The sequence below is a fragment of the Varanus komodoensis genome, unplaced genomic scaffold (assembly GCF_004798865.1).
Source record: "Varanus komodoensis strain SLA01 unplaced genomic scaffold, ASM479886v1 scaffold18_1, whole genome shotgun sequence".
Taxonomy (NCBI): Eukaryota; Metazoa; Chordata; class Lepidosauria; order Squamata; family Varanidae; genus Varanus; species Varanus komodoensis.
This window is the reverse complement of record NW_025335548.1, coordinates 5,269,276-5,297,069: the sequence shown is the minus strand read 5'-3', so window position 1 is coordinate 5,297,069 and position 27,794 is coordinate 5,269,276. Positions and strand designations below refer to the sequence as shown.

Here is a 27,794-nt window from a genome sequence, read left to right as displayed (position 1 = left end):
CGGGGGGGGGAGGCTGACTCTGGCGTGGGGGGCAGGGAACACAGGCACAATTGTGACAACCTTCCCCCCAGCACAGACACGGTCATCTCCCCCCCCCAGCATGACTGCGATTGCGCCCGTGCAGGGAAGGCGGGTGCACTCGCGATCATCACCTGATGCAGAGTTTGCGACCTGTGGCAAAATTTTTATAAAATTCCTGTCATGACCCGATTTGGTCGTGAACTGAGGCGTTCGTGAGCTGAGGTACCACGGTACTTGTAGGGGATCTTATTTAAGAAAAATTTGAAATTCTGTTATCTTCTCAATTGTGGGAGAGCAGCCAAACTTGTTTGGGCTGTGATGAAGTGAGGTGAATAAAGCTCCCTGTTCCCATTTGTCCCTTTCCCTTACATTTCTTTGGTAAAGCGCCATACCTGTTCAAACCATTTCTTGAACCTCCTGGCTTTTAAAAAGGGAATTGAGGGGGTTTTGTTGCACGGGAAGACATTTGTAAATAAGACACAGATCACAGACACCACCTTTCCCAGCTTCTCTGGAGTATTCTATTAAAGAACAGCGCCGATTTCTGTCACTCTTTCTTTGCTATCTCTGAATATGAGAAAAGGACCCCAGTGCCTGTGCATTTATCTCCCAAGACAAGTGTGACATCTAATGGTCGAACTGAATTTGTCACAATACGTAATGTGTCTCTAGTTTAAAAATGTTCATCTTTATTTGCTTTTTTATAATTTAGTCCTTTGAAACATCCAGATATCTTTGTTATTTCATTCAGTTATTTCATTCAGTTTGAATTCTGTAGAACTAAATCTTACATTAAGAAATGCTGTCTGCAGAAAAGGAATGGATAGTATATTCTTTATTGAGAACCAAGGTGGTTCTAAGGCTAAATGGAAGCAAAATGTCTGCAAAGTTTTAAAAAGGCTGCTGCTATATGATTACTTTTCTTGCTCCTGCTTGTGAAATGTTCATTTGTTCATTTATATTTTTCTGCCAGTTAGCATTGTTTGACTATTATTATGTTTGCATAACATAATAATGTCAACTAATTGTGGGAAGCAATATTGCTGAAGCAGTAAAGAGGACAGAAACACTGAATAGGATCAGAAAAAGGTGAATATATGCAGAATAGAACTGTATGGGAAAATAAATGATACCACTTGTGACCATCATTAATTTCATCTTTAAAATGGAAACCAGATAATAAACAAGGCAGGAATAGCATCAGTGTTAGATTCTTTAGAATCTTTTATTTCTTGAGCATCAAAAATAAAACAGGAACTATCTGTACTCATCCTTGTCCTCATGTTTATGGTTACAGGGAAGCCTATAGATCAGGAAGGGTACTAAGAACAGAAGTTTAGAAATGGATGCAAACATGTTTTACAGAAATTAAGCTGCTGAAGATTCAAATAGCTCCAGAGGTCATGAGAAACAGAATTGTATCTCAGCCAAAGTGTGTGAATTTAGACCTTCATACTAAGTTCAGGAATCACTGCTCAAACCTGTTAATCTGAAACTTTTTGACAGACTTTCTGTGAATATGTTTATTGAAAGCCTCATTTTGGAGATTTTTCAACACAAGAGGTCGCTCGTTAGCTAGAGTACAATGTAGAACAAATAACTGGAATCTCAAGCCTTTTTGTTACCCATTCTTTTTTTTTTTTCTTTTTTGGCATTAGTTGTTTTTTTGTTCTGCACTATTTACTCAGATTATCTACTCTCTGAATATATGTGATGAATCAATTTTGGAACATTATATAGGACTGCCTTGGTCCTATATCCTAGGACCCAAGAATCCTAGCACAATTCTTCTCATGGTTCATTTCATTTTGCTTTTGTTTACAGCCTTAGTACTCTTATTTACAAATACTTATATACAGAGCTTCTTTTTTCCAGGAATTGTTAGACTTGGGTTTTTTATCCCTAATAAATGTCAAACTTGTGTAATTATAACACTCCAGTAAACTTGACATAGTTTTCTTACTGGGAGGAGCAGGAAAAGCAAAGAAAGAAGTTTTGAGAGCTCTTATTAGCAAATGATATTAACAAGGTATCTAAGAGAAAAGGTGAATGCCTGCCGGGGCAGAAAGAAGGGAAGGTGTGAAACTTCTGTCCAGAGCAGTTGTTCTAGAATGAAAATAACAAGTCGAGCACAAGCAGGTACATCTTATTTATTGTATAAGTATCAGGATCAGATTATGTGAAAAAGCTGCTGACCTAGATGCATCCTTACAATGTAGAAAGAGCTGGAATGGATGGTTGAGTTTATAGTGAGTCTGTAATCTAAATATTTCTGAGTGCAAAATTGCAGCCCAGTGATCATGCCTGTGCTTAAGTAATATGAAGGTTTGCTTTAGTTTTAACTATATAAGAACGCTCAATTTTTGGATACTTTTGCATATTATGAAATTAGTGCATTTTATGAAACAAACAGGCATGTCTTCTGGCAGACTGCACGAAGCTAATCCTGACTTAATATGGTATGAACAATCATTCCCTTGGTTTCCAGAATTAAGGCACATTTGCCATGTCCATTTTGCTTACAGAGCCAAAATGGACACAGCAAATAGCATAACCACAAAGAAGTTTCTGGCAGTGTAGAAGCCTTGGAACTGGAGCATAGTGGCTATTTATTATTTATTTATTAAGAGCTTTTCTATCCCGTCCCCTACAGAACGTCTCGGGATGGCTTACAATAAATAAACTCTATGACCCAAAGAGAAGCATGTTCAGAAAAAAAGGTGCCGCAAAATGTACCTGTGTTATGGCCACCATCCCAGAGAGAGAGCTTGTGCAGTTACTTCCTAAGATTACATAAGAAATCACTGCATTTATAAGCAATGATTATCTGGGCTCCAGCAGTGAAGGCTTGAGGTCGAAAAAGCAGTCAGTAGTTCCATGGTATCATCTATACAACTAAGAAATAGCAGCCCCCTTTCCCTCGGTGTAAACAAATGCAAAGTTCCTCCCATCTCTGTGAGGAAAGGGGCTGAGGGGGACATGGAATCATGACAAGTGGATGTTCTATAGTTGCAATCTCTAATCTACCTCCAGCAAAGTCAGTGGCAGCTGATCCTGTGAACAGGAGATGAGCCATTCCCTGTTAGAAATGGCCACCAGATGAGACAAACAGACACCAAGTTAATAAAGGCTGCCGTGAAATGCCTTGCGTTGGGTTCCACTCCAGTGGATGGCTCTGTCGTACACATGACACGAACATGCATGAGTAAGACAGCTAGGCACGTTACTGCATCAAGGACACATGCAGGCATATAAATGGCCATAGTCCCTGGCAACGGATGCAAGTTCTTTATTGGGTTAATGCATAACAGAGGTGTAGTCTGTCACAATCAAGAGTATTCTCTGCAGGTTCCTCTGCTCTAGTATGTGATGCTGATGCATGGGAAAGAGTGCCAGCACTTTGACGTACACACAGCCAGTCTCAATCTCTTTTGAGACAACGGTACTATGTTCGCCTACCCAAAGCTGCATTAAGGCCCATGTGATGATCTCCCTAACTGCTGGGAAGGCACTGGTGAATGTCTGCTGGACAGATCATGTTCCAGAACATGCATCAGTGACTGCCTTTGAACTGACCACAAATATTATTCATTGTCCATACAGAAAGGATAGAAAACCACTCTAAGACCTGGTGTTTCCGAATAAGATGGTTGAAGCAAGGCAAGAAAAGCTGTAGCATCTGGAGTGAAATGTGTTCGGAACTGTAGAGATGTGATACAGGTTGGGCAGAATAAATTCATTGCTTGAACAAAGCTGTTCCTGCAAGCATATGCAGGTCTATTTTACAGTTTGTTTCCATGGGGGTGAAGTGCAGCTCCTGTCAGGGACAAGTAACTATGACTAGTAGAGAAAAACCGAGATGAAGACTTGTGCTTTTTACTTAATGAATACCACCAAATTCTCCCATTAGTTTATTTCCTTAGACAAACCTGGAAAACGGCTTAGCAGTCTGCTTGATGTTTTCAGATTATTGACCCTGGAAACTTGAGACAACTTTTGTTTTTGCTAGTTAAGTTTGTTTTGCATTAGCAATAAATAATGGTTTGCTTAACAGATTGACCCTTAGTGGACTATGCTATTTTGACAACTTGGATTAGCTTGCGTGTCGTCTTTTTATGAAGGTTTATCCTGCCAAGACATTTGTTGAATACTGATAATGTTGATACTCTTGCCAGTATGGATATGTTAGAAAGAGGTATTTTTTGGCACTAGGTTCCTTGAAAGCAAATTAATTAATGATATGACCAAAGGTAGGTTATTTGCTACAGTATTTGTTGAGTATATTAAAAGTTGATCTTTGGGGCAAAGATAACTGGGTGCATTCGTTGTTTACTTCTTGCCTTTTAAAGAACATCAAAATGTTTAGCCTACCATATTTTAGCCACCTGGAAACTTAAGTTAATTTCTACTCTGCAAAGAAAGCTGCTCCTTGGAATCTGAGCTCCCTCACTGGTGTTCTGTAAAAGCAGCTTCAAATTCTTTGCTATTTAAAAATCTTCTATATCTCTTAGGAAACATTTATGTGCATCTCTCTCTGCTGTTTGCAGAATTCCTTAATCCTCTGAAAGAAAAGCTAAATATAACATACATAGCAGGAGGGCTAACAAATAATTCTATTCCAGCTGTTTGTATCACTTTAGAAATAGTACTGTAAATAACTGAGATGTTTAGGTTGTGCCACTACCTAAGAAGCTCACACCATTTCAGAGGGAGTATCAGAGTGGAAATGAGTGGTCATCTGTGACAGCCTGTTCTTATTCTGCAGTAAAGCACCGTCTGGAAATGAATTGTGCCTTGAGATAGTTAGAAGTTGCTCTCTGTGTAGCAAAATAAGTTTTTAAAATGCACTTTACTGTGGTTTTCCAAGTTGGGGCATTATTACTGTAACAATAGCCCTTTTTAAAAAAGTATTTTATTGAACATGTGAATGGAGATGAGGCCACACAGACATAATGTAGCTCCTCTTAATATCAGCATGTACAGCACAAACGTGCATTTGTACGTGCATTTTTATATGTGAAGACTTCTGTGTGAGAGGGGACCCTCATATTGCGGGTGGGTTGCTCACATGGAAGCTTCTCTGTGTGTACGCGAAGGCCCTTTCCCTGTGGACTAGGGAGGGCAACTTGTGGGTCTGCTGGTGTTTTGGTCTGCAACCCCCATCATCTTTAGCTAGCATAGCCAAAAATAAAGGATGATGGGGTTTATAGGCCAAGACATCTGGAAGGCCACCAGTTGCCCAACTCCACTGAACATGTCTGAGATGATGTCAGTGGAGGAACATGATGTCTGGGGTGGGTCTGCTCATGGAGAAGTACTTTTACCAATACTTCAGTAAGAAAAATGTGATGGGGGATTGTTATAAAATCTTCCAGCATGCAATTGTTAGTCTTAGATACAGCATGTCTGTGTTCCCAGAAGATGGATTCTTGTATAGGAAGCTAGGTTCATTGTATTCAGTCTAATGCTGTATGAATCGGTGCCCCCTTCTTCTTAAGCCATTACCGTTTCAGATCCACTCAGGCATATCTCCTGAGCTTCCAGAGTAGATGGGTGGGGTAAAATCATTTCCAGCAACAGTTGCTGGAACAGTGTCTTGTTGCAAAGGTGCTGTTAGATTATTATCCGTTATCTGTTTTATGGATATGCAAATGAGGTTGGGTTTTCTTCATCTGGAATTGAGACTTAATTGGCCAACAGACATGATTTGTCAAGATAGATGGGGATATCTGCCTTTTTGTGTGCAGTAGCACCTACAGTACTGTTGTATTTATTGATTTTGTTGTGAGCCGTACAGAGACTCAGCGTGATTGGATGGCCTAAAAATATCCCAAATAAATAAATAAATAAATAAAATAGCAATGGCAGCAGTAGTGAAGAAAATGAGTTTGTTTAGAAAAGAGGGGGGAACCGGAAGGAAGTTCAAAAGCAGAAGTATCTGTCAGAGTTCATATATGACTGTATCTGTCCTTTATAGAATCAGACCTTTAATCTTTCTGGCTCAGAGCTGTCTAAGAGATCTTCCACTGTTTTGCCAGCCAAGAACTTTAAATGGAGATACCAAGAGCTGTTGGCAGAATCTGTTCTTAAGACAGGCAGTGGGGAAACCTTTTAGAAAATAGGTCATTCTCAAGAACTGTGTCAGTAAAGAATAAAATAAGACTCCCCTAATTGGTAGACACTGCAGTGACTGAGATTTATTCAATGAGCATTATGCTGATGAGCAACATATCATGTTAACTGTAGACATACAATTTATCATCTTTGGAATGCACAAGCTCTAGTGTTTTGCATCTGGAAAATGAAGCAACTCCTGGAGATAGTATTACTTTTAACCAGAAATTACATTTCATTATTACATTGGTCATAACCTACATACTGAAAATGTGTGAAATATTTGTCCACATTGAAAGTTGAGTGGGCGTTCAGATAATGTGAATTCTTGCTCATGTATCATGAGCTTACTGAAATTAGGTAAACCCTTCCCCACACAAAATAATAATCGTAGACCATGGCTATAACAATGCTAAGTAAGGAGACCTCACTTAAGCCAGGATATGCATGTGTAGCATTTGTCTCTCATCTTGTGTGAGCAAGGAAGCCAACCAGGGAACCACCATTTACTATGGGTTGCCATTATGTGCAAATGGACCCTTATGGTTAACTGCTTCCAAGGAAGCCAGGATCATAAACTAGCTTTAAGCAATAACTTAATAACTTAAAGGAACTCAACTCCTTCCAAACAAGTCAAGCTAGTTGAACCATTCATCAGGTGATCTGTGTGAAAATGAAGTTCCTTCACAAGTTGCCCCTTTAGGGGGAAGAAACCAGTTGATCATACACCTAGATGCTTTATCATAATATACCATAAAGAGATTCATGATTAGATTTTACTTTTATCAGTTATAATGGAGAATTTATTAACCTTGATGTGACTGGGGTTGGTTACACTTTTCTGTAATACACAAATTGAACTGTGGTTTCTCTTTTCATGCTTCTAAGATACAGTCAGAAGGTCAGATCCATTTTATTGCATCGGAAAAAGTAGTTTTTTTCCTCACTTAGGGAAAAAATTACCAAATGAATTAGCCTGAATTGGGGGCATTAACACTTCTTTAAAAAAACTATTACCTCTGGCTATCTCACACTACTGTATATCACACTTCAGTTTTACATTCATGTTCAAATTGTGCTTGGATTAAACCAATCTTAGCCTAGATTCTGTAGTGTTGTGCAAGTAAATAGTATATTTGGATGGAATACTATTATATCTGCTGCAGTACAGAATGGATAGTATTGCTTGTTTCACATGGGGTTTTTTTTTGGGAAAAATTAGCATAATATCCATCTTCAGAGTGTGGTTCTGGTACTTACACATGTCTAGCAGATGCCATATATGATTCTGGTTTCTCTCTGTCCTTTCCATTGTATAACATCATTCCACCTTTTAAAAGATGTCTGGTATTGTCTTTTTGAGAGGAACTTCCACGGGTATTCTTACAGTGTTACATCTGCTTAAGGATCTTGCTGTAGTGCAACAAACACTTGAGTGGTATTCCCTGAGGACACAGCTATTTTTGGTGGCAAGTTTCTTTTATTCTCTCGATAAACACAGTTTTTCTCAATCTTGATCATGGGTTTACTCATTTTAATCCAGGGAAAAGAATAACATTGCCTACAAAGTGCGTTAAGGAATTATCTTCTAGGTTTAGAAAAGGTGAAACCAATAATTTGTAGAAGCTGCTGCTGCTGCTATTATACAAAATGGGCCAAAAGTAGATATAGAGTACCAAGTGGGTCATGGAGAAATTGAAGGAGTCCCATCTCGCAAGCAGTGATCAACACTGGTGCTATGTGTCAGTGTCAGCTTCCAAGAATGTTGCAACATCGATGGAGGACATTTCATGCACCTAAGAGACTAAACATGACCCAGTCAGTACTGTGTACCTACTTTTGGCCCACCCTGTGTATGTGTGTAAATATATATACATAATACATATAATTATATATTAGTGGAATATAGTCTATGCTAATACCTAATTGGCAGTTTTAGAATATCAAAGTTTTTGAGAGGGAGGAATGGTTGACAGTTGGAAAATTTAAAACAACATTTTTCACTGGTATCTCTAACAAAGCTGCATCATTTGATTATGTCTAGTGGGCAGTTGTTCCTGGGCAGATGGGCTGGCTCCCCAGTGTAACACATGGAAGAAAACCAGTTTTGCAAAACTGGTGATATGATTTTTGTAGTCTTTCAATTCATCTCATCCCCTACAATGATACAGACTAGGAGGCAAGATATATTTGGCAAATCTGACAAAACCTAACATGGTCTGTATGTAATAATATATTTTGATAGGGTATTTTTGCAGTGTCATCATACTGCTGAGAGTCAGGTTCTATCTTGGCTCATCCTAGGCCCCAGGTTTATATGACCTAGAAAATACATGGGGGGTGTGTGAATGTATTTTTAGCACAATTTCAGAGAATAATCAAGGTTATAAATCAAGTAGTGCAGGAAGCCTTTAGGGAAATCAAGTCACTTTCAAAAGTAAAGAAATGTCAAAGTAGCATGGCCTTTTGGTTTCATACATTTGGTTAAAAAGTCATTTTGGAACTATGTATCCTACCATTCCTCCAGAGATTATCTGCTTCTACAAACTTTGCAATTAGTGAGTTCTCATGTTCCAGAGATCTCCTAAAACTCTTCTTTACTGACTCTTTACATAACTCTTAAGAGTTATGTATATCCACCATTCAGCAGATCAGGCAGTGTAATAACATCCTTGCGTTAATCAGCAACTAAGATTTATATCTGTAGCATCCCACTGATAGAAGCTAAAATAAGCACCATGACGTTTATATTGGTTGTGTGAAAAGCACCTTAGTGTAGATGTAATCATTTTTTTCTAGGATGATTTCTAAGTAACACTGTACAGCATTTCTATTTTAAAGTGGCGAGAGTGTGACGGTTTTTAAAATAAACATGAAAGAGACTTAGCATGGAATGGTTCATTCACACAGGGGAAAATGCTCCGTGTCCCAATTTACCAGTTACCCTATGTGTGCAGTGATGTTTTACACATGCAGAAAACCTATTCCGCATATGCAAATCCTTGACCTCACTGCATTATAGGAAAAATGTGATCCTACAGATTGTCAAGTGACCTGTGTGCTGCTGCAGAATGACTTGTACAGATTGTGAAGCAGTCCCACTGAATTTAGTCGATGTGCCTACTACTACTGAACAAGTCAAAACCCTTGAAAAGAAGATCCCAAACATTTGGGGGTAACAGCTGTAACCCCTCCCCCCAATATTGTTATGATTTAGCATCCATTTCTGTGCATCTTTGGTGAAAATGCATCGCTGCAGATGATACCTGTGCTGCTGCACAGAGAATATTGCAGTAGGCAGCTTTTTGCATACCTATATATTTGGACACTTCCTTTTCCTACCTCCATAGCAATAAACAAATTTGTTGAGAGAACTGTTTTATTTTGCACTTCAGTCAGTTTGTAGAAAGCCTGCTAAATGTTACTCTGTGTTTTACCTACTTGCTCAAAACAGGTTTAAAATAAATTCTGCTTAGGGAATGAGTTGACACCAATGCATATGAATTTCCATGGATTGCTACCTTATCTATACTGTATTATGTTACCCCTAGGAAAATACATATGCAAAAACTGCCTTTTTTAAGATGTTCTGTCACTATATTTAAAAAGTTTCCATTATGTGTAGACTAAAGTGAACTTGGTTTGAAGAATTCTATTTTTGTGGACCTCTAGATGAATGCTATGCTTTGACAATAGTATTATAACCATATATGGGTTGTCTGCACTGATAACTCACAACACAGTAAAACATACACAGACGGTATGTATGTGCATACATGGACATTTCACATAGTTACTTCACAGCACAGTCAACTTGTTTTACGTGCAGGTGGTGCACGTATTCCACCTGCACCAACTTCTGAATGAGGCGGGAGTTGAGAGTCAGTATAACCTCTGGCTTTAGCACATTAAGCATCATCATCATCATCATCCCAATTTAAAAATGAATTGATGTATACCATCCCAGGGTGCCATGAAATGTATGCAGAGAGAAATCTTAATGCCGGGACTCAACCACTACGGTTACTGTTTGTGAACATCACTGAGTCGCATCCAGTGGTGGTGCAGCACTGATGCTGCTAAGGATGCTGTGCCAGTGTGAACCAGTGCTGATGCAACGTCCTCCGTGCTCGCCAGGGAAAAGGGAAACCCTGGTTTGCTACTGCAAGCGCCATTAGTACTAGCTCTGCACCACCATTGGGTACTATCTCTTGTTTTGTGTGCCTCCTTTTCTGGTTCCCGGCTGTCTCCCTTCCATTTTGCCCACTTCATTTTTCCAAAAGGTGATGCTCGTGCTCCAGGAAACTATATTCCATAAGGTGTGTAACTTTTCTCTCAAGCCTGTTGATTATTCTGGTGGAATTTGTGAATCACGAACCCCATATCCCCCATTTGCAGGCCTGTCGGTGGTTTAATATAAAAGCCAACAAGCTGGATCTGGAAAGGAGACAGAAAGCAAGTTCTGCCCATTCATTCTGAGGGAAACCTCAGTCACTTCATTGAACATTCAGTGTGCATGAAAGGAAAAAGGCAGTATGACGGATGGGGACCACAATAGGCTGTAACAGATACTTGCTCACAAGAGGGCAGTGGGATACATGTGCTGTCTAGGAACAGAATGTCAAATGCACTGTACAGTGTGCTTTTGTATTGCCCAAATATTTGTGGGCATATCATTTTCCTGTTGAATAACTCTAAACTGAGTGCCAGCATTTCAACTCTATGCTATATCGTTTCAGACAGTAATATGGCAAAAGACCAGGGTATCAGATCACAAAATGGCTTTCATGGCAGTTGTGGGAACTGCTGTTATGGGCAGCATGGTGCCATTTCAACGCTGTGGTCAAGATCCTGAGGTAAGTTTCTAGTCTGCGGCCTGTATCCAGTGGTGTCATTCCAGAAACTCAAATAATGTTCGCACCGTTCTGTCGAATTTGTTGCACGAGCTCTTGCACATCATGCTCGCCTAAGTGGTCATGCAAGAATCTGCATGAGTAATTGGGCAGGTAGTTAAACCAGCAAAGGAAAGATTTGGCACAGTACCGCTAGTGCTACTTGCAACCTAACTTTAGCTGGAACACCCTAATGTCCTGTAAAGGAATCCTATATGCATAGTTTTGAACTAGTTTTTGCCAACACTTTCTCATTTGTGCTGGTGGAGTGACACAATTGGGATAGATTCTGCCGTGCATGTCCATTTCCCTGCTTACTTCATCCCTTCAGCAAATTTTTGAGTTGTGCCTTTTTAAAAAGAATTATATAAAAATAGGTGCTAGATTTATATTAGGGTTGTTGTCGTGAGAAATGTCATTCCTGCTCTACTGCATAGTGAAAATGCATACCAAGAATGTATTAATGCAGTATTATATAGATTTAGTTCCATTATTTAAAGCATCTTCCCCTAGGCTAATGATCCATAGGTATATGATAGAAATTTTTGAGGGGTATCTGTGTAGAGGATCAGCTCACACGATAGACTGCTATGCCCTAGAAATTTGAAGTGGAGGAACCATAGCTCAGTAGTCAGTGCACGTACTTTACAAGCAGAAGGCCCTCAGTGTGAATGCCGACCTCTCCAGATAGGACTGGAGAGCCTCTACCAGTCAGTGCCAGTAGAACTGGGCTAGCCGGACCAATGGTCCGACACAGTGTAAGGCAGCTTCCTGTAGACAAGCCCCTTCCCAGTAAATCCTCTTGAAATCCATGGGGCTGCCGTCCAAGCCACTGCGCTCCTGATCAGGGTGTGGACATTACTTAAATTACTGTTCCTGTGGAGATTACTTAAATGAATACAATTGTGAATAGTCCTTAATGTGCCGTGTTCCTTAGTTTCCGATTGGCTTGTGGCTGACGTGCTTTGTATCAAGGTTTCTATACTGCTCCCGTTGATATGATGTTAATGGGTGACCTTTCTTCTGCATTCCTCAGCTTAACTCAGAAATCATCTGAGTCACCACTACCTCCCTAAATTGGATGAACTTGGATCAGTTGCTGAGCAGTCTTGTGGAGGCAGCTCTTCCATTCAGCCCACTGGGCAAAGCACCGAAGAAACTGTCGGGAGGCAAACCCCCAACTCTTCCTTTAGGGAATCCTTACACCTAAGAAGCTCTGCTATGGTGTGGGAACTCTCCCCATAGTAGCACTTTCCCCAGGGGCACCTCTTCAAAGCAGGGTTAATCCCCCAAATAGTCTCGGGTTCACACTTTAATCTGAGTTGAAGTCAAAGCCCAAGTCGTAAACTTTAGGATTACAGGACCTGTTGGAGCACCCCTCCCAACCACACTCTACTCAAACACTATGCTCAATCTCTGGGGCCTTCCTCTGAGTTCTGAGGGAGGCACAGAGGGTGGTAATCGGGGTGGGGGGTGGGTTGCTTGTGTTGGGCGTCTGCTTATGGAATAACCTCCCCAACGTGACCTGAATGGCATTGACTTTGTCATCTTTTTGGTGCCAAGTTAAGCTGGCCCTCTGTGCTGAGGCTTTTGAAGTTCTATCTGGGTACCTGGGGGGTTGAGAAATTGCCCATCTCAGGTGTTTACAGAGTCTCTCTGGAATATTGTTTGGTTTTAACAGTTCTAAATTAAATTTTTAATGTATTTTATTTTAATATCAGTTTTTATTTTAATATTTGTATTGTGCAAATATTTGTATTTCATATCTATTTTATGAACTGTGATAAACCACCCAGAGAGCTTTGGCTGGGGGCAGTATAGAAATGAAATAAATAATAACAATAAAAATGAATTCATAGGTTGCTTATGCTTGCTTCTCTCTGAAAAACGTATAATTCATATCCCCCCCCCCTTCACTTCCATGCTTGAGCCTGGCAATGGGTGCCCCCTCTCCCAGCATCTCTAGCATTTAGGGTTATATATGTACTGATTCTAGTCATGGTGATCAGATGATCTTGTAACTATGATCTGCAAACCCACTTGAAAGGATAGTTTCAAATTGCAGGTCATAAGGAAATCAAGACTAGCTTAAGTGTAACTGCATTGCAGTAAGTGCTGACAAGGAAAGTAGGGGACTACTGGAAAGTCACTTGACATCCACTCTTTTTTTGGCATTCAATTATAATTGAAGATTTCGCTCTGAAAGGTCTGTAACATCAAGCAGATAATATGGGCAAAGTTTTAAGATTTGTTCTGTGAGTTTTTTATTTTTACTGGTTTTTCCTATTCATGATGTTTAAGTGCTAGCTATAGGCAAAGTGATCACATGGCCTCTGAGCAGCATTTAGACGGCCACAGCATTGTTCAATTTCGCTGTTCCAAGGCTGGGAAATCACTCCAGCCTTGGAGCGTGGGATGCATGGTTGGCCCCTCTTCCCTTCTGGTCCTCTCTCCTCCCACAGCTAGAATCTAAAGAACTGTGCTGGCTGAAAGGGTTTAGTGGACAATCATGGAATGGGAAAAGAAGGAGAGAGATGCCTCAGCATCCTTCCTTTCCCTCCTGAAGTGCAATAGTTAAAAAGCTGAAACCAGTGGCGCTACTGCTTTGTAAGGTGAGAGAAGAGAGGTGGTAACTTTTATCTCTGGACTGCTTCTGCCTTGCACATGATGCTTATAATTTTCCAAGTTCAGAGAGCTATGTCCAGCCTTACTGGATTGCATCCGCAGTCAGTCTTATCTTCCTTTATTAAAAAGTACAGAGCAAATTTTTAATGTGATAACTACTAAAGTTAGATTTGACACAGATAATGACCTGTAGGACCAGGTAGTGACTTTCAGTCTTTTCTGCATTGAAATCTAGTGCTGTATCCTCTACATCACCTTTCTCAAAGTTACTGATTGTAAGTTATCTCAATTTTAATTCAAAAAAGGTGATTTAGAAGGGTTTTAAAAGTAACTACCATAAAATCTACAATCCTTTCTGCTTTCTAATCTGACATATTTTTGTGCATGAATTGAACATCATCAGGATCAGTGTTTTCCATCCTGATTTTACAGCTCTTTCATTTCATTCCTAGGTACTTATCAGTGGCTTCCTTCCAAAGCCTGATTCAGATGGTTGTTTGACAAGTCATTCAAATTCAGAGAGAAGCTTCATCTTTGTTAACTATCGACCAGTATATCAAAAGGAAATTCTGAAGGTACTGCTGTACCCAGGGGCTGAGTAGGATTTTAAACTTTGTATGACAGTCCACTTGGTTGTATCGCCAACTGTTTTTCAATCTTTCAATTTATTTTCAGAATTGCTTTACAGTATTAGTTGCATGACTCTTTAGATCCTGGCTTTTGGACATCAAAAAGGAGTTTTCACAGTTAAAATAAGTTAATACTTATAACTATAGCTTCTTCTCATGGATTAATATTCTAATAGGCAATTAACTGGTGACAGTAACTTTCTCTCTTGAAATCTTAGATTGTACAGAAACAATGCTCTGTTATTTGGAGCACCTTGATTGTCTTGTCAAATGCAATTATTGTACACAAACTAAGTGAAATATCATTATGTTACATTAGCATTTAATCTTACCTGCAAAAAGGTTCCTTTAGAAAAAGTTCAAAACCTTTGAACTTTTTACAACAAACTTTTAACAAAAAGTTTTGTTAAACTTTTAACAAAACCTGAAGCATTCCTATTTGTAGCTATAACCCCCCGCATATATGTTGGAATAATTACTGCTCTTTACGTACTAAAAAGATCAATATAATCATGTATTTCATAACTTCCGAACTGTGAAATTCTATTTCAACCATATTCTTTTTGGCATATATTTTTAGCTGGCTCAACGGTACTATAATCACAAGTTGCACAGGGATGCTAATCGTTTGTATCCTGTTTTGTTCATCAATATTACTGTTCCTCCATTTGCTTTGGATGTTAACGTGACACCAGATAAATCTCAAGTATTGCTGCATAATAAGGTATACTATAGTGGTGTGTGTGTTTGTGTAACTAAAGCTTTTCAATAATGGCTGTTTCCAGAAAAAAGGGTTTCTGGATCTGCTGTTTCTTTGGTATGAGTTAGTTTTAAAATGTGCAGAACCAAGTCCATTTCTTATGGCTTTTGGTTTGGCTTAATTACTCTGTAACTAACCAGTATTCATTATTTTTGCAATACTTCTGGATTTTCTTTTTAGGAGTCTATATGTCTTGCTATTGAAGACATCTTGACATCAGTGTATGGACCTCTAACTGAGGCTACATCTTGTGAAACTGACATTACAGATGCTATCTTGGAAGACATCTTTGCTAATGGAATGGAACAAATGATTAGTCCTATTAATGAAATGGAATCCTGTAGTGACATAAATCCTCACACATGTATGCCATTGGCTTCACTCAATAAAGATGTTCAAAATGGTGAAACAGAAAAAAATGCAGACATCAGTTTGAAGAACCAAACACTGTGTCATAATTCCTCTGGTGATCTTCCTGGCGAAATAGAAATCTCTAGCAATGAGATGGTTGGGTATGATAGATTTCAAGATGGCACACTAAATAATTTTCTATCTCAGGACGAACAGAGTATGTCTAAGGAAGTATTTAACCTTGACAGCAGAACCTTCATAAACCCTTATTCTAAAAATAGCATCAAGGGAGATTTGAGAAATGACAGTTTTCAAGAAGCAGAAAAAAGAGAAGGAGCCATAATCCCAAAAGATTCTTCAGAAGTCACTGCTGATAAATGGAGTATGGGAAATGCGTTTAAAAATTCCAGAGAAGAGAACCTGGAGCCTATTCAGATATTGATTCCTGGAATGAAAGAAGCAAGACCCCAAAAGAAAAATGATGTAGATAACCAACAGAAACTTCAAGAGGAAAATAATCAAAGTATTAAAGCATCAAATGTAGTAAACAATAAAGTGGGACAAATTACGGCCTATGATTTAATTAGAAATCAGACAATAAGGAAACCTATGTCAGCATTTGCCCTTTTTACTCAAGACCATCGTCTTGGATTGTTGACTGAAAATATCAAAATAAGTACAGAAGAACTAATGCTAAAACTAGAAGAAATGTGGAAAATGCTGAGTGAAGAGGCAAAAAAGAAGTAAGTTTGCAGATTTCACATCTGTTCACCAAAAATGAACAGCAGGTTCAATCTTGTGTTATTCAGAGTGTTCAGAAATAACCTATCTTATTCATTTCAAATGCATAACAGAAAGTGCTTTTGGTTTGAAGTTATAATGTGTTGAATAGCTATTTATGTACAAAATAATTATCTATCGTCTACTAAATGTTGCAGAACAAAGTTACTGCAAATTTGGGATATTTTTCCTTTCTAGGGACTGGACCATTTTAATTTCTCCCATAAAGGTGATTGTGTTTTTTTACTTCATGTTTGCTTGGGATTTATTGTAAATTAATTTCTTGAAAAAATACCTATAGCACTATGTAAATATATTAGAATATTATAATAATAAATTGTGTTCTATGTTAATAATAACATCTGATTGATTAATAGTAGCAATTAAAAGCAGTGAAATGACCATAAATTCAGTCCAAATGTACTGCTGGTATTTATTGTTAAGCAACACTTGGTACTAATAATTGGCATATGAGAAATAAAACAAAGATATTAAAGTGGAGTAAGAAATTGTATTTGAATCATTCCCCAGACAATGGTTTCTGTTCGGGAGGCAACAAATTCTGTGAGAATACCATACCAGCTTTCATATGCTCATTTTTCTCTCTCCTTCATTTCCTCTATACCCTTTCTCTTTGCAAGGTATGAAGAGAAAGCTGAGAGAGATCTGGAGCGGTACAACAGGCAAAGCGAAGACGCTATGATTCAGAGTTTGCAGAAATCAACCAAAGGAAAAGAAAGAAGACACAAGGTCAGACTGAAAGATTCTCTATCTCAACAGGAAAAACTTGATAAACTTTTTCATTCTCAAGCAGAAAAGAAACACAATAATCGCCAAGCAATAAAAATTGTACATGTCCCCTTCTCAATGGATACATTGAAACATAAACTTGATTTCCTTGAACAAAAAGAGTCAGACAAAGATGAACGTTGCCTGCTTCAACTTCTGAATTTTCCTGAAGCATGGATAATTGCTTCTGAGAAAGAGGTTACGGTGTTGAATCCATATCGGGTAGAAGAAGCCCTGCTATTTAAAAGACTTCTTGAAAATCATAAACTGCCAACAGAGCAACTGGACAAACCAATTGCACTAACTGACAGGTAAAGTGAAAATCAAAGCAACTTTAAAAGCTGATAATCTAAAGGTGTTTTTATTATTTTATGGTACTTTAATATTAGAAATTATGTCACTTGTGCATTTAATGGTATTTGATAAAACGGAAAACTGCCCAGAACATAGTGTGGTTCTGCACTCACTCAATAATATCGTTTTGCATTGTCATAGTACATACTATTCTGGATGGTTGACAGTTTGACATAGATATGAGCAGATGTGTTGAAATGCAGCATCTCTTAGATGGTGTTTACAGTCTGAGCTGCTGTTTGTCCTTAAATGTCAACATCATTTTTAGATGGCAGGACTTCCTTTTAGATGGAAAGACTTATCTAATATGACTGTTGATACAGATTTGAGAGATTCCTTGCATGACGTGTATTTTGAAGTGTTGTGAAGTAGTTTTCCCACTTTTGGATTAATTAGCCTTACATGGGGAAATAAAGCAATGCTTTTCCTGCATGCATGCATTCTGTCTTTTTTAATGAAGCTCACATATTGGAGTTCTTTCATGACTGTGTGCATTTTGCCTCTATTCCATTAATATTCCCAAAACAGTTTTAGCTTTTAACCTATTCATGAAGAGGTTTAACATTTCTCCACTAAAACAACAGTCTCTCTATGAGACAATTAACCATGAAGAATTGGATACACCTGACAAGGGGCCTAAAGTACAGAAGTGGATATAAAAGAGGCATCAACAGCAAACCTAACGAACATGAGTAACCCAGTCACATTGTTGAAGTGCCTCTTTTCAGTTGTCTTTAGTGATGTGCTCTACTGAAGGAGTCTTGCTGCTACCCACTCACAATCACTGCAGGCCAATTTTTTCCCATAAATTTTGCCTTTACAGAAAAAAAAAATCAATGCCTAATGGTTTTCTTTTCTTGCTTTTCCTGGCACCAGCTGTTCTGACCTGGTCTGGGGAAATAAAAGAGCTTGAAAATACAAACAAATAACAGAAAGGAGAAAGAAAGCGAACAGTTCACACTTACTCTTTTGTACCTGAGCCTCTAACCAGTAAAATGGAGGCTCTGGCTGCAATTACAATCAGTTATTTGTATGAATTAGAGAGCTCTAACATCTGCTGGGGATGCTCAAAGCTGATAGAAGATTTGCAGCATAATTGCTGCCAAAGGTGCTTCTACCAGGTATTGACTTAAGGGGATGAATACTTACGCAACCAACAAGTGCCAGTTGGTTTTGTTTACTTAAACTTCTGTTCCACAATAGAATTACTTTGCCTCTTCAGATGTTGAGTATCTTGCATACATCAACTGTTAACCATGCAAATTAAATGTATCTCAATTCCAGATTGTAACACAATGAAATGTGAAAAAGCCAACAGGGGAGGGGGTAAATAATTCTGCAAGGCACTGTATGCACTGTGATCTTGGGACTCTCTTAATTAAAATGCCATTCCCTATCTCTTGTTTGAAAAGATATCTTACTTTGAATTAATTTTCAGTCTTTTTAGTGGCTGTCATTACATGGAAGTTCTTTGCAATATGACCAAAGACAGTGTAAGATTTGATGGATCGTGCTATTTGTTGGATTCGAGACTTGTAGCAAATGGATTTAAGATAAAGATGATTCCAGGTACGAAAAAGCTTCATAACATGGTTTTCATAAATCACAACTATGATTTTTGGTATGTGTACCCCTTTTATGTTGTAACAGAATTAATTATGGCGCTTGTGGCTCTTTACCATTTTTTGTCAAAACAAAATCTAGGTTTTTATAGTGAGAAGAATGGTGGTGTTGTGTGACAGAGGCAAACTGGGGAAGATAATGGCAAACCTATACGTTTAAACTGAGATTTGCCTTGGGGGGTGGGGGATGTCCAATTTAAAGTGGGAAATTAAAGTGTGTGGGGAAGGTGCCTGGATCTTTCCGCTTGACTTACATATGACTTAAGCGTATGAAGGGCTTATAGAACAATCACAGAAATCTCTTGGGAACTCTTGCATTGCTCACCTTTATATGCTTTGAATGGTTATATGTTTGTATCTTAGAATATCTGTTTTGTAGAAAAAATTGTTCCCTGTTCTTAAATTTGTCTCTGCAAGTGTGTATTAGAAAATTGGGGGGGGGGAGCATTGTATGCATTTGCAGGATACCTGTGAGATATCCAAATTGTACATGTAATTTACACACTCATATAAATGTTTGAGTATATTACAGTCTTAGTAGTAAGGAGGTGTTGGCTTATATAGTTTGCTTTTAATAAATAAGGTCAATAAATAAATAAATATGATCTATGAACAGTTTCCTGTATAGGACTCAGATGGACATGAACAATTTAATTCTTTTACACACTTAACTTCTTTTTTTCCATGCTTGCTTCAAGTTTTTTAAAGCAACTGAGCTTTCATGGAGATTAGTCTTTTTCTTTTCTTTTGTCTTTCCTGTTTGTCCAAATAAACTAGCCAAGGAATTTTTGGTTGTTAGAAATAGATGCCCCTTTACTGATTCTATAGATAATACTAAGAGGAAAGTACAACAACCAGATTTGTGTTATCTCTGGCATTTGGAGTAAGATATGAATGATGCAGATGCCAAAAAGAGATGAGGTCCAACTGTGTTTAGTAATGAATTTTTTACTGTCTTAATACCACAGCCGTATGCAGGATATTAGATTTAGGAACGCTTTGGATGCCAGTTGGGAACAGTGATGAGTGCTACTTCAAATAGGAGCTGCAGAAATTAGCAATGTAGTCAATACTCTAAGCAGAAAGTCTCTCAGAATGCTAGAACACAAGCTCATTCAACAGTGTCCTTAATGTATGATGACAATTGCCCTGGGATTATGTGGCTAATAACATAAACGGCTTTAAAAAGGAACATTAACTTTATGCAGAATACATATGACAGGAATGGAACTGCCATCTTCAGAGCTTCTAGGCTTTTGGTTGAACATATTCTCAGAACAGTTGATGTTTATCGTTGTCTTGTCTTACCTGTAATAAATGTCTGGTTATCCTCAGTCAGTTGGGCTAAATGGAGCCATGGTTTGACCCAAGATAATAGACCACATCAATGTCTAGCCTAACAAGTGTTGTTGTGGTAAATGCCTTCTTTCCACGCAGTCATTTATCATTTTCCCCTCTCACTCCATCATTTGTAAACACTATTATCAATTGTAGACCTTTTAAGAAATGTAGTAGTTTAGGAATGTTTGCATTACACAATGCGTTTGATGGCTTTTCATTTTTGTTTTGATTTTTAGTTTCTTCCCATTTAATTTACTCACATGAAACACTGCTGTCTTTCAGTAATGGTGACCACTATTTTTGGCAAGCGTTGCTAAAATGCAAGGTACAGGAAGGCACAGCCCCATTCTAATATGCTTTATGATCATATTTCGTTCCTCTTGTCCCTGTGTAGTTTTGTTTCCAGATTTTTATGCTAGTGAAAAGCACTGGTGTGATGTGGAAGAGGCAGGCCAGACTGCAGACCTGACTTGTTGCCATAGCCAGGCTTGCAGACTCTCGTTACTCTCCAGGCATACTGCAGACTTCTGCTACCTGTGCGCCTGATTAGACACCGGTGTTTTTGCAGCCATATTTCCTAAACTTTCAACAGAAATGTTTCAGTGATAAATTTCTGATAAACTTTTGTTTTGACACAACAATGTGGGAAGTTAGTTTTAACGGGAATATGATGCCTAGATGGTAACTCTCTTGGTCCAAGCAATGATTGGCTGCGAGTTCCTAGAAATGCTATAGCTTCATGTGTTATCTCCCTAGCCCCATATGTAGAGTGATGACAGATCTGCTGTAGCATATGGAACGCTTACAAGATAGCTCTCAAAAAAAGAACCCTGTAAAAGTATCTTAATAAAAGTCCAATTCCTTCCATTAAGACATTGTTTTCTTTTGTTAATCATATAACTTGACAAACACTTGCGATATGCTGATTTTAAATTCAGTTTTATCAAGTATCCTGTCTACATATATCACAGTAGATTCCAACTGCTGCAGAAAAATAAATTTATGTTCATTGTAAACTGTTACTTTAATTTCCGTGTCCAAAGGACATGGTTCCTCATCTAATGTCATCTATAACATTATTTTTAAAGCTACTGAAAAAGATCCCTGTCCTAAAACTTCACATCTTCACTGAAAGCTGAAGTCATTCAGATGGCCTTTCCCAAATCTGTCAAACATTATTTTTACTCATAATGGGACATGTATGTAATTTTACCCCATATCTGAAAGAGAGGTGGCTTACCTGAAAAGGTCATTCTTTGAGCATTCACCAGGTGTCCAAATGTATGAGGTCTACGCCTGCTCAGAGTTTTACTTAGCATGCTATAAGGCTAAGGAAAGCTTTAGGCACAAGCCCATTCCCACAACACCTGATAGTATGGCCTCTGCCTTTTCCACTTACTCACTGCAGTAAATAAAGAACAGGAAGAGAACACCAACGGGAAAATGCTTGCATGGGAATAGAGGGTGAAATGTGTGAATGTACAAATGACCATTCAAATAACTGGTTGCAGGTAAGCAACACTCTTTCTTCTGTGTGGTCACTGTGCATCAAACACATGGGTGGTTAGCAAGCTAACTTATCAGAGGATGAACCAGTATCTCATGCGGACAAAGAAAGTATACAGCCTGGCCATGAGGAGCATTAGCTCTGTCCCATTATGTCCAGATTAATATTGGACATAATGGGCCAACATTAAATTTGAGGGCTGAGACCACATTACAGACTATCACAGTTCTGGGACTGAAGCTGTCCAGAGGAGTGCTGTCAAAGTGTGTAGTATGACTGCTCGCACTGTCTCCGGATCAGGTGGTTCAGCTATGTTAAGGGAGGCTGGAGGGCATCAATCACCCAGTGCAGAGGTGTTTTGGAGGAACTGGAAGTCCCTTTGTTGCTCCTTCATAGCAAACAAAGCAGTTTTGGATTTTACAGAACAGTAGCTACTACCTGCACTGCCAGCAAGTGATGCGAGATCTCTAGCCATGATGTCAAGCTGAGGAAAATCAGTGAATAGGAGAAAGGGTATCACCTTGGGAGGAGCAACATTTTAGTCTAGAGCATAGCCTCATCTCTGTGGACGGTGTGCATGTCAGGCGCAGGGTTTGTCTGCTTGACATGCAGAAATAATGGTGACCAGCAATACTGCTTTCAAGTCACTAGTCTGAGATCTCGTGTGTCTAGCAGCTCAAAAGGTTTGGCTGTCGGTTTGGCCAGGACTACATAGACATTCCACAAAGCCAAAAAGACGGCCTATGGGGTTAGCTTTTTGGGAGTTTCTTGTTGGTTCAGAGAAAAACTGAGGAACCATTTATGAAGCAGTGAGAATTTAAGACTGCCATTGAGTAAATATTCACTGATGGTATCAAAAAGAATTCTGATTTTAATGATGGGGGAAACTGCCACACTTATTATTTATTTAGCAGACTTATATGCCGCACCATTCACCTAAGCCTCGGGGCGGCTTACAAATAAATTGCAAATGGCAGTGAACTGGGTCAAAGCCATTACTGGCAGCCAATGATTTAAGGCAAGCCCATTTGGTTTTATAGATGTGGTGAGTGAAGCACTTGGTAGCCAATGAGATTTTAATAAAGTGAAGTGTACTTGATGTGAATGGATATTTATTTATTATTTAAAACCATTATGGAATGTTATGGCTTATTTTCTTCACTCCAGCAGAGGACAATATTAAATCTGTACTTTTACTTAATTGAAATGAAATTAAGTGTTTATTGCATAATTCTATGAAATGAGTTTAATAGCATTCTCTATTCAGTTTAGGACTGCAGCCTTAAAACGTGTTAGTTTTGTGCTTTTTTGGTGCCCATACCAAAAGAGTATGTAAAACACAACCGGTGACTCCAGATATCAGCATATTTTGTTTGCTTACTGTTAGGTGCTTCAGCTACAGAACATCAATTGGAAATAGAAGGGATGACCAAATGTGTACCGTACTATGGTGTATCTGATTTGAAAGAAATATTGAATGCTGTGATAAATAATAATGCAAAGGAAGTCTATGAGTGTAGACCTCTTAAAGTGGTGAACTACTTGGAGGTAAGAAAGAACAGTATTAGCTATTATTTTACAAGCTCTCTCTCTTAACAGATCAATCCCTCTATAGCTTGATATTTATATATAAAATTTTGCTACCTAAGGGATGAAACGCTGATGCCGGAAGCAGAAGTTAAATTTAATATCTAGAATTCTTCTGTTACTATCTGGTATCAGTTTGCAGTTAAATTAGATGCATGTGTTTAAGGCTGAAAATAACCTGACTACATCCATATTTTAACATTTCAGTGGACAGGGGAACTCATTTCTGAACACGTATACATAGAATTGAGCTTGAATCTTAGAAAAGATACATAAGAATATGGTTATGGATGCATCACTGCTTAAGTCTCTCTCTTGCTATAAAAATGAGCTAATCCAATTATTTGGCCAACAAAATAAGAATTTTAGTGTTTTTAATAATAGTATAATGATTTTTTTGTTTCCATAGGGAGAAGCAGTGCGACTTTCCCGGCAGCTACCTTTGTATTTATCAAAGGAAGATGTGCAGGACACCATATGCAGAATGGAGAAGCAACTGGGAAATCAACATAAAGGCTGTGTTCATGGTCGTCCATTTATTCATTATTTAACTGATATTCCACAGAAGAACTAGAAAGGAAATATTTTGTTCAAAATCATATTTCATACTTTTATACATGTTATTATGTATCTGATATTTTATAAAATATACAGACTGAAATGGTATTATTTTTTGCTTATGAAAATATAATGCTGAAAATTATCCATGTTCATTTTCAAGTGGAAGAATACTTAAAATCACAGTAGTTGGAAACTGATCCTAACATACAGGAATTTTATAACCCTCTTTACAAGTCTTTAGTCCATAAAGCAAAGCATGCAGTGCATTTATTATCACCAGAAAAACATAAGATGGGAGTATGATATTTAGTAATTAAAACAGAAAAGAATTAGGAGCAAAAACTTTCAGTTCTAAACAAAGACTCTACCCAATCAAGTTTATTTCTATATGATGTTACTTTCTGCAAAAAGAATGCAGAAATGCATCTAAGTAGAATTGTACATTAAGATACGCTTTTGATATAACGTGTATTCTAAGTGTTCTTGATAGAATTGTCTTGTTGGGTTGGAAACATAGCTAAGATGCAGAAGTTGCACATTAAAATATGAAATCTGATGTGTCTTTCCACTGGTGATGTCTTGTAAACCTGATATATAAATGGTTGTATTGGCATTTCAGAGTTCACTGGATCCTTGTCTAATATTTTCAAATGATAATAAATTAACAATAAACAGCTGTTTAAAGCACCCATTAAATACACATTAGCAGCATTACTTTTGCTAAAATGAGAACTCCGAATAAAATTCTGCTAATGCACAACTCTTGCTGAAAGCAAAGTAACTTTCCAGTCATGTTTGCAGCAAATGTTCAGTAACTTACTTAAGTAATGGTGGAATGTATGACTATGATGGCATATAATCATATACTGTAGCTTTCACTGTTCAGTTATAGCTTAATTAATCTCAGAATGCTACTATGGATATCTGCATGACATTTGGTCTACATTTGAAAGTTGGGATTGTCGTTTAAGGTTCACCTGTTGGTTTCTTCAGTGGTAGTTCCTGACTACAATGCAATACAATTGGAGTAAATAGGCTGGAATTTGTAGTATGTATACAAACACATGCCTGCACACATACCTTTCATTTTGGTAGGTGTATGCCTGCACAAATACCTTATATTTTGGATTAATAAATCTTCCATGAGCATAGACATAGGTGGTACACAAAAGCTGACACACAGCAAGTGAGACTTCTGCTCTAGTATGGCTACTTTGGCTGACAGTGGCTCTCAAGAGGTCATTCACCTCATGTCACCTGATTCTTCAAGAAATTAATGGTTACTTAACATACAAATGACATGTTGGTTGAAATAGTCTTCTAACCTGAGTATAGAAATAGGATATTTCTTCCACATGGAGTGTAGCAGAAGCACTATGCTGTACTGTACTTCTAATCCTCATTGCCTACTGAAGATACTGTACTTCTACTCCTCAATGCATTCCTGGAGCATTCTACAAGAGAGTGTGAGAAAAGAATAGTTTTACCAATATTTAGCCAGATCATTTGAACAGTAGCATGGTTTGCATTAGTTAAGCATCAGCTGGTTTAAGTGTCTAGTATATTCCAAAACTCTGCTGGGAATGAGGAATGTGTAGAAAATCCTTCCTTACTTTAGGGCAGTCTTTCCAACCATATTTGTCCTCTATGTTTTGGACCCAGCTCTCAGCTGTCCTAGTCAGCATGCCCAATGTCAGAATGATGGAATTGTAGGCAGAAATCCAGGAAAAGATTCTGGGAAGGCAGTTGAAATGGATAGCATCTCGGTTCATTCTAGTCGCTTAGATGAATACTTAGTCCTGCACAGAAGCACTAATGCCAATATTCCTATATCTTATTTACTATTTACATATTTCCAAAGATCATTAATAGCTGTGGGGTTAGCTGTGGCTCAACTAGATGTGGTTGTAGTTCTTTGTCTCTATAAATTAAACTACCCCAAAATAATGTAACAAAGTGGGATGGAGAGGCTGATAATAAAAGCAAAGGGCATGTGAACCAGGGAAAATGCTTGAACAAATGCTTCTGGAAATGCAATCTAGGTTTGCAGAAGGCAGCTCTTGACTTTTACCTGTGTGTCTCTTTTGCTACAGCCCTTCTCCTGATAGGGCAATATCATATATATCAAAGTAACAAGTTACTGCACACATACCTTTTATTGAGTGGCAGCTGGACTAGGAGTCGCAAGAACTGGTCTGAAATTCAGGTTATAAATATTTGGGTGGGAAGGAAGGTTGTCGGGCACTTCGGTTGCCTCATAGCAACCTTCTCTGCCTCGGATCTCTCCAGTTTCGTTTCTCTTGGCCTACAAAATGTTCAGGGCCATTGCCTAAGTCAACTTGGTAGCTTCCCGTCTGTACAATTAGGGACCTGTGGGTAGGCACGCCTTTCAGCAATTGCCTCTCAGGGAAGTTTAACACCAAACATAATAAGGCTGTGATCCTATACATGCTCACCACACAAGAAATCCCAGCGAACGCTGTGGAACTTCTGAGGAAATACGCATAGGATCGAGCATAAATCCAACTGGTGGGCGCATCAGGATCGGGCAGCAGATTGCGCAATCTAAAAAAGAAGCGCACAGAACCATCACCCCGAGGGGGGTACTTTCGAAGGGCAAAAGTCTCACCTCCAACCTGCTGCGGGGTTTCTTTTGTTCCCTCTCCTCTCGTCGTCAATCCGCTTCGGCCCCTGGCCCAAGAAGCGCCGCGCCAACCTGCTCCGCCGAGACCGCCCAGCTGCCTCGTGGCAGAGCGGAGCCCTCGTCCCGTCCTCTTCCCTCCCGCTCGTCTCTGACGGGCAGCACGACATCTGAAAAACGTCGGAAGATGGGAGAGCAGAAAGGAAAGGACGAGAAAACGCCGCACAGGGGTGCTTAGCACGACTCAGCCGTGCTGGGGCGGCCTTTCCCTCCTTGGCCTCGGTGCCTGGAGCGCGCTTGCTAGGAACGAGCCTCCCTCGGGAAGGGTGCGAGAAGAAAAGCGCTGAGGTGAGTGGCCTCTGCCTTCGGGTTTCTCGTGCACCAAAGACCACCAAGCGCCAAAGCGGACAGTTAGGGAGAGGCCTTCGCTTGGTCATGTGGGTCAGGCTGTAGGACTGGCGAAGAAACGGCGAATTACTTCGTTTGGGAGGGTGTGCAGGAATGGACGGATCAATAGTTACGGAAGCCATTGCAGTAACGTTGCTGGAGTGGGTGTCAAAAGCCATCCAAATGTTCGAAGGCCTGCTTTTGGATTAATGCAAGCTTAAAGTGGAAGCGAAAGAGTACCCAGTACTGGCCACCCCAGGAGGCCGTGCTCAATTCTGAACCTCATAGGCCTTTCCTACATGAGGGGTTTAACACGCTGCTTAATTGTAGCTTCTTTTCCCATTTCCATTGTGGGAGGAAAAGTGCCTCGTTTATACGGGTCGCCTCCCCCCCCCCCCCCGCGTTTGTATTACTGTGTCATCCTATGTATTCTATTAACCACACACAAGCTGGTGTTAGGGGATACATGCATTATAGCAGAGCTGCGATCATACACGAGGTTTTTGTGCTAGTCTGAATTTTAATAGCTGACTTACCTTGCACTTTAAAAAAAACTGCCCTGCAGACTTTCATGAAAGATCATGAAAGCACAATAAGCACCTTGTGAAAAGTCCATGATAAACAGAGACACAAACGTCCCTAAAGAATCATTACACATGGTGCTCAATGCAGGCAGCTTAGAAGTGGCCATAGAAAGATTTCAGAAAGACAGGATTTGAAAGGCTTGTAGGTAGTGAAATTAAATTTCCAAAAGTGCTTTTTATTTTAAATAAATGGGGTCATGATACTCCTGAGCTCTGCTTGTCTAAGCTCTGAAGGTTGACAAACTACCA

The 27,794-nt window shown here is 39.0% G+C and overlaps 1 protein-coding gene across 14 annotated transcripts in view; it reads left to right on the top strand.

The window, feature by feature from the left end:
- The window catches only part of PMS1 (PMS1 homolog 1, mismatch repair system component), a 43,606-nt gene extending 18,973 nt beyond the window's left edge, over positions 1 to 24,633 (top strand). For 12 of the 14 annotated variants that reach the window (XM_044427003.1, XM_044427014.1, XM_044427013.1 and 9 more), the window contains 8 exons: positions 10,875 to 10,991; positions 14,105 to 14,227; positions 14,862 to 15,005; positions 15,222 to 16,135; positions 16,814 to 17,272; positions 18,754 to 18,884; positions 23,173 to 23,333; positions 23,782 to 24,633. In XM_044427003.1, coding sequence (XP_044282938.1) covers positions 10,875 to 10,991; positions 14,105 to 14,227; positions 14,862 to 15,005; positions 15,222 to 16,135; positions 16,814 to 17,272; positions 18,754 to 18,884; positions 23,173 to 23,333; positions 23,782 to 23,946 — 2,214 coding nt within the window. In that variant the 3' untranslated portion in view covers positions 23,947 to 24,633. Of the gene's footprint in view, positions 1 to 597; positions 679 to 10,874; positions 10,992 to 14,104; positions 14,228 to 14,861; positions 15,006 to 15,221; positions 16,136 to 16,813; positions 17,273 to 18,753; positions 18,885 to 23,172; positions 23,334 to 23,781 lie in introns of those variants that run through there. The other 2 variants (XM_044427016.1, XM_044427015.1) reach the window with 2 other exon arrangements.
- Positions 24,634 to 27,794: the final 3,161 nt, after the last annotated feature.